Source organism: Eulemur rufifrons, chromosome 6 (genome assembly GCF_041146395.1).
Source record: "Eulemur rufifrons isolate Redbay chromosome 6, OSU_ERuf_1, whole genome shotgun sequence".
Classification (NCBI taxonomy): domain Eukaryota; kingdom Metazoa; phylum Chordata; class Mammalia; order Primates; family Lemuridae; genus Eulemur; species Eulemur rufifrons.
The window spans coordinates 94,141,560-94,155,848 of record NC_090988.1 but is presented as its reverse complement, the minus strand read 5'-3'; the positions used below and the strand labels follow the sequence as shown (position 1 = coordinate 94,155,848).

The 14,289-nt window shown below is 38.0% G+C and overlaps 1 protein-coding gene across 1 annotated transcript; it reads left to right on the top strand.

The window, feature by feature from the left end:
- The first annotated feature begins 9,767 nt into the window (after nucleotides 1–9,767).
- Nucleotides 9,768–10,697, top strand: OR10V1 (olfactory receptor family 10 subfamily V member 1). The gene has a single exon (XM_069470066.1). It carries the CDS (start codon nucleotides 9,768–9,770, stop codon nucleotides 10,695–10,697), a length of 930 nt encoding a protein of 309 aa, XP_069326167.1.
- The last annotated feature ends 3,592 nt before the right edge of the window (nucleotides 10,698–14,289 follow it).

Genomic DNA, 14,289 nt, shown 5'->3' with positions numbered 1-14,289 from the left:
TCCTACTGCTGGATAATCCTTTCAACTCCTGGCCCCACCCTTCCTTGATCTTCTCAGCTCCAACTATCCTTCCCTCCAGTCTAAATTCAGCAGCTCACTTCTATAACACCTTTCGGTTGTAATCACCCAGAAACAGTTCACCACTGAAACTTTTTTTATTGTCATAAAATATACATAATATTTGTCATTTTAACCATTCATAAGTGTATGTTTCAGTGGCATTAACTACTTTCACACAATGTTGTGTAACCCTCACCTCTATCTCTTTTATCATCCCCCCAAAAAATCTGTGCCCATTAAACAATAACTCTCCATTATCCCCTCTTCCCAGCCGCTAGTGACCTCTGTTCTACTTTCTGTCTCTATGAATTTGCCTATTCTGGGTACCTCATGTAAATGGAATCATAGAATATTTGTTCTTCTGTGTCTGGCTTATTTCACTAAGCATAGTGTTTTCAAGGTTCATCCATGTTGTAGCATATATTAAAATTACATTCTTTTTATGGCTGGGCAATATTTCATTGTACATATATACCACCTTTTCTTTATCCATTCATCTGTTCAGAGACACTGAACTATTTCCACGTTTTGGCTATTGTGAATAATGCTGCTATGAACGTTGGTATACAAATACCTCTTCGAGGCAGCACTGAAATCTTAAAACACAGTATACCGTTCCCAGACCACAAACCCCTCTACTTCTTTGATATCTTGCCTGGTCATCAAGAACACAGCCAGTCTAGGTTCTAATGCCTAGTTTGATTGAACAATGGTATAACCTTGGGCTACTTGTTGACACTTTCTGTTTAAATTTCTTCATCTATAAAGATTAACAGTAGGAAACAACTCAGAAGATTGTTGTGAGAATAAATGTATCTGGTTCCTACTCAGCACTCCATAAATGCAATAATTGTTAATAGCATGAAGTGGGCTTCCTAGGAAGCATCTCAGACTGCTAGGGAAGCTGTACATCTCCCTGGTTCTCTTTTCCTACCTCATGGGAAACAGGGCATGTAGGGGAAACTGCAGGGCTAGACAACCTGGGTCCCATGTTTTGGGGTTTTCACCAAAGTGTTTTTGTCTGTGGATAGTTGCTAGTTGATATTTCTGTGGAGGGAGTAAAGCCTGGGACCTCCTATTTTGCTGTCTTTTTGATGTCACCGAGAGTGTCTGTTTTGAAGACTTACTTCTTCTTAGTATCATTGGCATATCATGTCACTTCATTAGCTCCAGGTTAAACTAATGTTAATGTTTCAATTCATTTGTAACTTCACACCAGGAAGTCCCTCACAGGGTCAGGAGATCCTAAGGTCAGTAGGGTTCATTGGTCCATTGCCCGAGGTCTAGAGCACACAACAGCTCAATCAGCCCGTTCTTCCCTTTACCCTTCCTTACCTTCTGCCTAGAGAGACTGACAACCACATCCTTACCTGAAGTTGAGTAAAGCTCAAGGTGGAATCCTCTTCTTAATATCTTGGGAACCATGGAGTTGAACCTCTGAGAAACCACCTTTCACTGAGGGAAGCACAAGTTTAGATATTCATACTTTCGTGCTGCGAAAAGGGAAAGGAAGAATGTGGGACTTTGCAACCTACAGACACAATTGTGGGTTCTCTCTCAACTCTCTCTCCCTCTCTTTTCATTTCTGGAGAATTTCCTACCCACTTTGGTTCAATAGAGTCCCAAGAGGCTAACATAACTTTCAGCCTGACCATCCCCAGGAGGTCAATGTTTAAATACAAACAGGAATTGTTTGGGGACGTGATATACTAAACTGATTTAATTGCTATAATACTAGACTTGGCTATATTTTAATCATTGCTTAAATTTTTATTTTCCAAGTTTAAGGTAGTTTGGCAAGATTGTCAGCTCCGTTTACCCAAGTAGAGGCTAATTTTGTGCACCTAGACAAGTTCTCAGAATCCTTCAAATCTCCGCCAAGTATCACCCGTTAAAAAAACCTTATTCTGATGCATACACCTTCCCCCACATTGCTCCAGGAAGGAAAACTTCCTCCATGCTTCATGCTTTGTGGTGTCTTTGTGTCCACCCAATAATAGCAGTTATCACTCTGTATTGTATTATTATGGTACTTGTTCCACCTCTACTAAGATAAATCCTCAGTGGGAGCAACTAATTCAACTAGGTATTGCACCGCATCTTTTAGTATGGTGCTAAGCACATAGCACGTCTAGTATTCACTGATTGCTGAATGTTGTGTTGTTGAACATTCCTTCCTTCGATCACCAAATTTTGTTCAAGACAATACCACACTCTTTATAAATGAAGTGTTTTATACAAACTGCTGATATTGAGCCTGTTCAAGGAGATTATAAAATGTTGAAAACAAAGTTTTTCAAACTTCAGTTATTCATGAACAAACTTCAAGATTTATGTTTTATCTAAGTTATCAGCATTATTTACTTAATACATTTCTTGGCTTATACTCAACTCACTCTTTTGCTACATAACAATGTATATTGTACTAGTTATGTATATTTTATCTCTTTTAAATAAATACAAAAAATATTTAAATGCTCATTTATGTAGAACCTAAAACTTTCATTTCCAATACTCTGAAAACTCTGGAACCATTGTTGAAAAGAAGGCCTTAACGGGTGTGTATGTTTGTGTGTGTGTGTGTGTGTGTGTGTGTGAGAGAGAGAGAGAGAGAGACAAAAGAGAGAGAGAGAGAGAGAGAAGGAGAATTTGACAGTTTTTCAGAGCAATTTTGAAAGAAGCATACAAAACCTTTCCTGAAGAAACAATCACCACCCATTTAAGACTCTATGTGTCTCCTTAGCTGGAACTTATTTCAAAAATGTACAAGTGAACAAGTGTCCACTCAGAAAAGAACAAACAAAATCATTTCATTGCTCTAGAGCAGTAGTTTCCAGCTGCTGGCCCACACACTACAGACAGACCAGGGATGGGTTTTCAGGTGCGCTGTGTTTCGCAGTTTTGTTATACTGCCCAGTGCTTCAGAATGCAACGCGGCAGATCAGCTCGTAAAAGTTCTATTTTAAATATGTTAAATGTGAGATACTTATTAGTGATCCAAAATAGAGATGTCAGCTAGATAAGTATATATACAAGTCTGGAGCTCAGGGACAATGTTAGGCTGGCTAGAGCATTATCAGCACATTTAAAGCCAAACAAATAAAGCAGCTCACCTACAAAATTATGTCAATAGAACGGAGGACCTAGGACCAAGACCCAGTTTGTGCAAAAGTTAGGAAAATAGAGGAAGTCAGCAAAACAGACTAAGAAGAACTATCAGAGAGACAGGAGTAAAATTGGGAGGAGGGCATGCTAATTACCCTGATCTGATCCCTACACATTATATGTATTGAAACATCACTGTGTACCCCATGAAAAAGCACAATTATTATTTGTCAATTTAAAAATAAAATAAAGTAAAACTTAGGAGGAAATTATTTCCCAGAAGCAAAGAGAGTAGGAAATATTGTAGGATATGGCAAAAAGAATAATGCTGCATGTGGAAATTTTTAATGGATTCTACATAAGTAAAGTGAAAACAATAATTTTTCTTTCCCCCAACCGACCTCATCATTGAACTTATGAACAAGTTACTAAAAGACCATCCCTAGGGAAGATGTACCAATGGAATAATCCTGATGCAATTTTAACTCTTAGGTACACTATATTTGATCTGGTTAATTTTTGCTTCCCAAACAGACCTCAGTCATCTCAGGGGACCAACAATGACTTGTTAGTTAGATTAGTTATGAATGTCATTATTTGATGATAATTTTAAGTCTGAATACCAGTGCAACTCCAAAGGTAAGTTCCAAGCTACAGAGATGTGATAAGTAAAGCCTAGATGTTACCTTGTACAAAGAAGAAGGAGGCAAGATGGAACATACCCTCTGTCTAAGAGGTGATCTGATAGGAATCAGATCTTGTTTAAGAAGTGTCTTAAAATAGTACCCTGGATCAGTGAGATATGTGATCTAGAAGTGGTCAGCATGCCAGCCCAGGAAAATTTTGAGGACAGTAAGACCTTGAGGCAGACCTCTGGGGTCCTCAGTGTTTAGCAAAGGATGCAAGTAAATCTGCAATGGCTTGAAGTCCTCTTGAGTCTGGCAAACGGTAAGAATCTCCTCCCAGACTTCAAATTTTAGAAGATTAGAAAAATCCCTTGTCAGCAACTAAGCCAAAGGTTGGGGTATACATTGGCCAGGGAACAAAAGCTAAGTATTGAGCTTATCACAGAGAGAGTCAAAGTCCTGTTCTTACTCAGAACCAGTATTTTATACCAGATGGCTTACAGGGAACTCCAGAATACATACTGTGAACACCATGCTCTTCAAACTGATGAAAAGGCAGAGAAACTGTTGAAAACAGTCAAGGGATCACATAGCAGATCAGATAAAATGAGCTCAATGCTAACCAGTCCCGAAATACAGAAATGTGAGTCTCTTCTAGAGTCCACTACTTTTTTAAAACATTCATCATTCCAAGTTTCAAATTTATAGAAATTGAAAAATTAGAAAATATCTACTTGTATTATAAAAGGAATGACCATAAGTTTCGTTTACATAGGAGTCACCCTTATGCATTAAAAAATAATTGTAATTATATACAATTTTTCAAAGGACTTCATTGCAAAAAGAGAGATATGCCTGAGCTCCCCTAGCATGTTGTCCTTTTATGACAGCCCTTACCTGGATTTGACTTGTATCATTTTCGTACTATCTCTTTCATTCTATTTTGAACTTTCTGAGCACGTCTCCTTTTCCACATTTCTCCCTCTTTTCCCAGAAACTAGAGCTATGTCTTACATTTAGCTAGCCCTTAATAATGTTTGTAAAAGGGATTTATTAAAATAAATATTGTTGATAAAATGAGTAGGTGGTAAGAGAGAAAGAAAAGGAGGAGCAAAGAGGAAAGAGAGAGAGATTACAAATTAGGGTACTCAGCACTGCCTTTGTAATAATCTGATGAATGCTCATGGCACATCACTTTACAGCGACATAGTTTGTTGATAAAGGACAATTAGAAATAAAAGATTTGGGGGGTGGGGAAAAAATATGAAACTATTGTTTTTAACTTGCACTGTTCACTTAATAATTTATCATGAATATTTCCCATATTATTTCATATCATTGTACAAGAAATAATGTATACATTATGAGGACATATTGTATCTAACAAGATATACTGTTAGACTCTTTGATTCTGTAAAATTAAATTGAAAAAAAAAATACATAAAAAAAATAAAATAAAATAAAAAATAAAGAACTGGACTATGGAGAACAGAAAAAAAAAACAAAGAAAAGAAATAAAAGATTTTGTCTCTCTAGGGCACCTATCATTCAGCCTTGAACACAGTGCATTGCTCAGTGAGGTACAGTTTATTTGAGTGATAGAAATAGACTTGCTTCCAGACTGACCTAGGAATTAAGGTCTAGTCTGCCATTTACTAGCTAGGCAAGTTAAACTCTTAAGCCTCAATTTCTTCATCTGAAAAAATATAAACAGTAAAGGCATGCATTGCACAGGAATGAAGGGCCGCTTTAATGGAAATGATGCCTGTAAAATGATTAGCACAGTGTACAAATCTTAGAGTACTTTGCAGTGCACAGCACCGAATCAATGTTACGCACTATTATTGCAGTAAGAGAACAATAACTTTTTGTTGAATGTCTGAATGCTTCATATGATATACTCACAGGTCCCTTGTAAAAGTATCATGTTGAACCATGTGAAATTGCCTATATGATACCATTGAGTTTTAACTTTTTTCCCCAAATCATATGCTACCATTTTTTTTCAATCTCAGGATAGATAATGAAGGAATCAATGACTCTATGTACTTTAGTGAGCAGTTAATATGTGCTAGGCATGCTAGTAGTTTCTTTAATGGACATTGTTTAAGTTGCACCTCACAACAATATTGTAAAGTAGTGAATTGTTATTCTGAACAAACAGGGTCTTACAGAAGGCAAGTGACCCAGTAAGATCCAAAGCTAATAAGTGGCAGAGCTGGAATTTAAGCATACATCATTTAATTCTAACATGGCTTACTTTTCTGAAAGCATAATTTACCCCAAATTTATATGCTTTTTTAATGTATACATTCCCCTAAAATCTAGTTATGTAACTAAAAGAGGCAGTTTTATTGACTTAAATAAAAGGTCACTTAGACTTTCCCACTTTTCTTTGCAGTTATGGGTAAACTGATGTTCCTTGCAACCTACCTTTTTCTTCCTGTGATTAAATGTTTTCTACAAATCTAAACTGAGAGAAACTGTAAGGGGGGTGTGGAGGGGCACAAAAGTGTTGCAAACAGAATCAGAATAAGAGAAATTCTGGATGACAGTCTTGTCCCTTTGATTCTATAGAGTAGATGGTATTTCAATCATCTTATGCATTTAAATAATGAATTAAAAATCGACCCACTTGTGCAACTTTGGACATGTCAGTCACTCTCTTTGGAAGAGATGGACCAGGTAACCTGGCCGAGCTCTGACTCTGTGGGAATCTATGATCTTCTGAGGCCACCAGTCAACTTGTACAGGGATTACCTGAAGGACAAAGAACTTGTGAAGCCATGTTCTTACTTGCACGATGGTAAAGTCTCAAGAGATGATAGGCTATCTTTCCAAAGACTAGCTCTCTTCTGGGAGTTTTTCTCTGGGCCATACCTATCTTAGAAGAAGCTGGCTACTACTCTAGTTGTTTTCTTTGGAAAAGCAAGACAAAAATCTGTTCCAAGTCAAGAGTTAAGACTTGGGAACTTTGGGGAATTGTATTTTCGATTGAGTAGTAGCGAATCTATAGTCTAAATCAATACAAAACTTTTCAACTTACCTACTCTAATTAGCATAAGAGACCATTTACATTCCTAAGGACTTGGTGATCAGCCACAGGAAAGAAATTTTGTTGAACTCTTATTTTTTTATCCCTCCAAATTAATGCAAATCTTCCTAATACCCTATATTATCTCCAAAATTTTTGATATGAAATCATTCTCCAAAATTTTTCGAGTTGAAATTGATCCTTAAAAAAAGCTGTGCCATGTTGATCCTTGAAATTTACTTTCTCCAAAAACACAGTTTTGTATCCTCTAGATTCTAGAATATACACATTCCAGTTTAAGAAGCTTGCATGGATCCAATAACCACTACCACCGTTCCAGATTTAAATAGAGAATGAAGTCAGCAAAGCATGCAGCTATTTGTTTTCATGATACCCAACATTTGGTTCAATATTTGGGCATCAAATGGTTGGGATATCTGAGCAGTCTAGACCATCTGAAAGTTGTGTCTAATTGGTTTCTTCTTTGGAGTAACAAAGCACTTCATATACTTTAAAGTCAATATAACATCTAGATACAGCCTAACTTACATCTTTACCTTGTCATAATAACAATAACAAGCATCTCTTTCTTTTTGGAACAAATTTAGCCATAGACCAAGTATCTTTTTTTCCCCATGTTTCTTTTAAACACTACCTGTTGGGCCACAGGAGGTCATAATATGATAAGTGGGAAACTTTAAAGAAATTAAGAGAATAGTTAGACCAATATTATAATGGATATTGTAGTACTTGGATTTCTTATGTGGTTCCCTGAATTTCACAGTATTTCTCTAGGTTTGATTTCCCCTTCTCTTTCCTAAACCTTGTAATGAAATGAAGCCAATGCAGGCTCTACACTGCATTGAGACACAAGTGCTTTAAGAATAGGGATTTATGCTCAGGACATAGGGTGGACTTCCTGAGCCTAAGGAGGCTAAAACCAACAAGAACAGAAGGCACCAGAGGAACTTTGTATCTCTGGTGTCCTAATGATTGGAGAAAATCATTTTGTTTTGAGCATGTAGGTTTGGTTTAACCACAAGACTGTGTATCTTGGTTTGGGGACTAGACTGTTAGCCACCATGAGGCAGGAGCTTAAAACTGAAGGCACCTATGACAACTTGGGTCATGGGTCATGGGTCACAGAGGATTCTACCTTCTCTTTGTTCCCATGCTCTCCTTCATGAAGAATGAATTAAACAACTCTCCCTTTCTTTCCACCTAAAGTATAATTTTTAGCCAAACGCTTTCCCTTTGCTCCTTAGAAGAGAAAGAAGGGAGGTACCTTTTGCTGCATTGCCAGGGGAAATCATTTACTAGATAAATCACAATCGAGATTGTAATTATGTCTCTCAAGTCTGGAAACACTGTAATCCAACATATTTTGTCTTAGACTTTAGGTGTTTTTTTTCCAGTAGACCATCTAGTTTTACCTATAGCTGAACTGGAATCAATCAAATAATAAAGCTATTTAGGAGACATAAAGTATAGAGGAAGATAGTATAGTACAAACTAGGTTAAGCACAAGAGCTCTATAGTCACACTGTGTTCAAACCCTGGCTCTCCCATTTTCTAGCTATGTGACTTCAGAAAATTTCTTAACCTTTTTAACCCTATATGTCTTCATCTGTTAAATGAGGATGATGATAGTACATGCCTACTAAAATGGATTTATGGATTAAGTGAGCTAATGCATAATTAAGCACTTTTCACCATGCCTGGCACTTAAGATGAAATAAATGATAATTTGTCATAAGCCCCTGCCATCAGAGCCCCAGCCTTATTCTTGGGGAACCTAAAATATAGTTGAGGACAGGACATACAGATACAGTAAAGGACAGTATATTAGCCCTAAAAATCATAACATTGTGATCATTATAGAATTTCAGAGAAAGAAGAGAGAGATTTAAGCTAGAGTGGCCTAGGAAGATTTCTAGAAAGAAGAACATATATCCTAGAATTTGAAAATTGAGTAGGATTTGGATTAGGCAAAAGAGAGGAGACAGTATTTCTAGTTGAAAGGAGAATTAAAGTGCATGAAGCAGGAGGGAGGATCTGAGTAAGTAGACTATGTGATACAGAACAGGAATGATTGAGTGCCATTGTGGGATTAGGCTAAAAAAGCCAGATCTGAGAGAGACTGAAATGTTTGGCAGAGGAGTGTGAAGATGGACACTTAAGCAATAGAAAGGAACTGAAAATTTTTAAGCAGGTGAGTAACGGATTATAGACAGAAGAGAAGGGAGATGAGAGACCAGATAGCTACCACAAGAATCCAAATGTAAGATAGCAACGGGGAGAGCTGATTGGAGCCATGGGAAAGGACCAAGGTAACAAACATGAGACACTCTTTGAAAGATGAACTATCAGTATTTAGGGATAAATTGGATAAAGAAGAAGGAAAATGGATCAATAAAGTCTCTAGGTTTTGAGATATATTACAGAGTTTATGATGCAATATCATAACGTGCCAAGAGCACAATTCTCTTTAAATTACAGCATACATCTGCCTATACAATGCTAAAATTTTTATTTCAAATTTTACATAATTAATTCATACCCTATTTCATCCACTTGATAACTTTGAGCATTAACTTTAAATTGGCTTTATTCATTAATTTGTTTAGCAGATTCTTCCCGGAAATGCTTCTATAACAGGCACTGTGCTAGGCACTGGAATTAAAATAAAGATCATCAAAGTACCCACCACTGAGGATTTTTCTGTGTTTGGTCCTTGGGGGGTAGGAGAGGAAAGACAAGGTGGTAGCAAATGTATAAATTATCATAAGATTTTATTTATAATAAAAGTATGCACATCATTGCTGATGTACCTCAGCAAGTGCTCTAACACTGAACAGAGAATTTGGGAAAGCATCATATTAAACTAGAGATGACTTGAGACTTGTATCATGCTTTCTTTTAGTAGGTCCAATACACTACCTATGGAAGGAATAAATAAAACTGCAAAGATACAATTCTTCTTTCGTCCATTCTCACCTAACCCTGAGGTCCAGATGGTGATTTTTGTGGCCTTCCTGTTGATGTACCTGACCAGCCTCAGTGGAAACGCCACAATTGCAGTCACTGTCCAGGTCAACCACTCCCTCCACACCCCCATGTACTTTTTTCTGGCTAACTTGGCAGTTCTAGAAATCTTCTATACATCTTCCATCGCCCCACTGGCCTTGGCAAACCTCCTTTCAATGGGCAAAACTCCTGTTTCCATCACTGGATGTGGCACCCAAATGTTTTTCTTTGTCTTCTTGGGTGGGGCTGATTGCGTCCTGCTCGCAGTCATGGCTTATGACCGGTTTATAGCCATCTGTCACCCTTTGCGATATACCCTCATCATGAGCTGGTCTTTGTGCGTGGAGCTGATGGTAGGGTCCCTGGTGCTGGGGTTCCTGCTGTCGCTGCCGCTCACCATTTTAATCTTCCAACTCCCATTCTGCCGCAACAATGAGATCTACCACTTCTACTGTGACATGCCTGCAGTCATGCACCTGGCTTGTGCAGACACACATGTTCACGAGACTGCCCTCTATATCATCAGCTTCATCGTCCTAAGCATCCCCCTCTCACTGATCTCCATCTCCTATGTCTTCATCATGGTAGCTATTTTACGGATCCAGTCAGAAGAAGGGCGCCAGAGAGCCTTCTCCACCTGTTCCTCTCACATCTTAGTGGTCCTCCTGCAGTATGGCTGCACCAGCTTTATATATCTGTCCCCCAGTTCCAGCTACTCTCCTGAGATGGGCCGGGTGGTGGCCGTGGTCTACACTTTTATCACCCCCATTTTAAACCCCTTGATCTATAGTATGAGGAACAGGGAACTGAAAGATGCCCTAAGAAAAGCACTGAGCAAGTTCTAGGTAGACTGATCCTATGATTCATTTAAATTCGAACACTTTTAAAAGTAGAGTGGGATGCTATTAATAGCTATGCTGAGACGACATGCATAAGCCAAAAATGTCCTCAGCAAACTGAAATATGTGGCCCATTATTCTGGGAGCTCCAAAGGAAATGAATGCCACTGTCTTACTGAAAATAAAGGTATGTCACATAGGACAACATGATGTCATGGGTATAGATGAAGAGAGAAAATCAACATTTATTTGACAGCAACTATACACCAGGTACTTTACATGGATTATCTCACTTAACCCACAGTAAGTCTTCATTTTACTGAAAATAAAACTCAAGTAGCTAATAACAAATATATCCAGGATGAGAACACAAGTATTTAGAAATCTAAAGACTAAGCTATACTGGTTCTGGTCTTGCTCTGCCAGTAGAAATACATGTAACCTCAGGCATGTAATCTCAGGACAGTGATCCAGATGCTGACTGAGTTTCCAAAGAGAGAGATCATTAACTCATAAGACTCTCCATTCCTCAACAGACAACTTGAGTCATTAAAGCACTATACCTATTTTGAGCTAAGGTCTGTCCACAAACAACATTCTCCCACTGGTCTTGTTTTCACTCTTGAACCTTCTTCTGTTATACATGGCAGCTCTTCAAATAAGGTAAGAAAGATTTGTATCTTCAGTCCTCTTTTCTCTAGAACAAGTACTCTAACTCTTCCTCCAGGAGATTGTATTTGAATCTTCTCACCATGTCAGTCACCTTCTAGATTTTCTCTAGCTCCATACCCTTGTACAAATTTTTTGCCCCAAAATAGCCACAATACACTGGAAATATTTTGCTCTGGGAAACCATTACTTTTCATGACCTGTAAACTGTATTTTCACTAATTCATTTTGATCACTTTAGACTCATAAATTTGGTAGCAAATAGAACCTTCATGTAGCTTTCACGTAACTTTCAATTCTGCCTGACCACAATTTACTTTAGTTGAATAAATTTAGGATATTTCATTCAACACTGATAAATTGTATTTTATCAGGTTTTGCCAAGTGATGCAAACTGCCAAAGTCATCTTTGGGCTTTATTTTATTCATTGTAGTTTTGTGCCACGGTTAAAATTGTAATCATATTTCATTGCTTTTGTCTAAGTTATTAACAAAAATGTAGAGTAGGATAGGATGAAGGCAGAGTCTTTGATAGTCCTCATCTTTGAGAATTATTCAGTTAGATATAAATCTGTTCAATTAATACCATTTGTGGTAGATTGTTGCAATTCTGGCCCCCACTGAATCCCAACTCCCTATATCCATGCCTTGAGGTAGTCCTCTTCCCCATAACTCGAGGAATGACTGTGTGACTTGCCTTGGCCAATGGGACATTAGCAAATGTATTGCAAGCATAGTCTTATACTTACACTTTGGGGCCTTTCTTCTCTTGCAGTCCTAAGACCTCCACATAGCCCAGGCGAGATGACATCCTATAGAACAGAGATAAATCATCCAAATTGAGACTCCCTAGACCAACCAGCCCCAATCTACCAGCTGACTTTAGCCACATTAGTAAACCCAGTAAGACCAGCAGAGCCTAGCCCAAATTGTTGACCTACAGAATCAGGGCAAATAAATGATGGATATTTTAAGCCATTACATTTGGAATGGTTTATTTTGCAGCAAAAAATAACTGATGTGCCATCCAGTCTATAATTAACTATCTCTCCAGAAGGATATCATGGGAAACATATCAAATCCATATCATTCAAACAAAATATACTACAGGACTTATATAAATCCAACCATTTAAAGCCCTATTTTAAAAAATGAGGTGCACTTGGCATGATGTATCATGAGTCATTTTATATGGGCTCTTAGTAATCACCAGTCTTTTCAAAATGCTTGCAACTTATGTGTTGAATCATTCATTTCCAGAATTTTACTGGGGATTGGCATTGAGATGGCAATCTTATTGTTTTGAAACCCTCTAGTAGTTACATACACATTTTTTATGTATAATTTCATCTGGATGGGAAAAGAAACATTTTAATAGTTGTGAGTGCCTTGGTAATGGAGAATGTAGCCTTCACCTTTGAATACCCATAACAGTGGGTAGCACTTATTAGACTCAGCTAATTCACTGTCAAGATAAATTACATCCTAGGACGATGTACAAGTCTTGTCTCTCTTAAAAATTATATGCTCCTTATATAAAGCAATTGTGTTTTTTTCTTTTTTCTATCTTTTATATTCTTCACTGCTTCTTTCACTTTGATGGTACTCCATAAATATTTGTGAAATTGAACAAGACTTTCTTTGGCAATAACTATTTTCTGATTTTTGTATTTTTATTATAAAATGTCACTAATAAAGATATATTTTAATTTAAAACATATGTGTTTTATTTGATTCTATTAATAATATCTGTGAATCCTATAACAAATAACGAACAATACACATGAGAACTATAAAATGTCCATTGGAAGGGAGTAGGTGGTTATCATTACATATTAAATGAAGATCACACACGTGCTATCTTTAACCCAATTTTAGCAAGAATTTCTAAAACATCAGTCATGCATAGAGAATTTTGAGAATTTGGAAATTTCACTTGCCTTGGAGCTAGTGTTATTGATGTTGCTCCACTTTATCCCAGTGATTCTAGACAGTGAGGTGGACAGGCATGCTCTGCAGTCACGCCCAGAAAAAAAAATTCCCCAACAGACTCCCATTTTTCTCACCATCTCTTTTCTGGTATTGCAGTGTTCAGAAAAAGAAAGGAAAGAGACGTTCTACTAACCAGAGTAGAAAAGGAATAACGGGAAAGATGTTGTCAGAAGATCCTGGAAAGAACAAATTAAATGAAGAGATGGTGATAGGGTCAACAGAGGAGAGTAGATATTTGAGGAATCTCTGAAATGTGACTGCTATGGTTTGAATGTGTGTCCCCTCCAAAATTCATGTTGAAACCTAATCCTCATTGTGAAGGAATTAAGAGATGAGATCTTTTGGGGAAGTCATTAAGCCATGATGGCTCCTCATGAAAAGGTTATTGCCTTATAAAAGGGCTGGAGGGAACAAGCTTAGGACCTCTGTGCCCTTTTGTCCCTCCCACCTCAGGGCTGGGGCTGGAGAAAGGGGCCCTCCACTGAACCGCTTCTGTCTACGCAGGTTGGCACCAATTGAATCCACACTGTCAGTTTTCCCCAGGGCTCCTGTGGGGATGTTTGGAGGCAGGGGGTTCTGGCCATCTGAGTTCTGGACTTGAAAAAACACTGCTTTCATGCCCACTTCTTTAAAATAACGAGAAAGTCACATGGCAACATCAGCTTTCCAAAGGGCCTGAGAATGCAACCACTTTTAAAAGGGAGTGTCTGCCGGGCGCGGTGGCTCATGCCTGTAATCCTAGCACTCTGGGAGGCCGAGGTGGGCGGATCGTTTGAGCTCAGGAGTTCGAGACCAGTCTGAGCAAGAGCGAGACCCCATCTCTACTAAAAATAGAAAGAAATTATATGGACAGCTAAAAATATATATAGAAAAAATTAGCCGGGCATGGTGGTGCATGCCTGTAGTCCCAGCTACTCGGGAGGCTGAGACAGGAGGA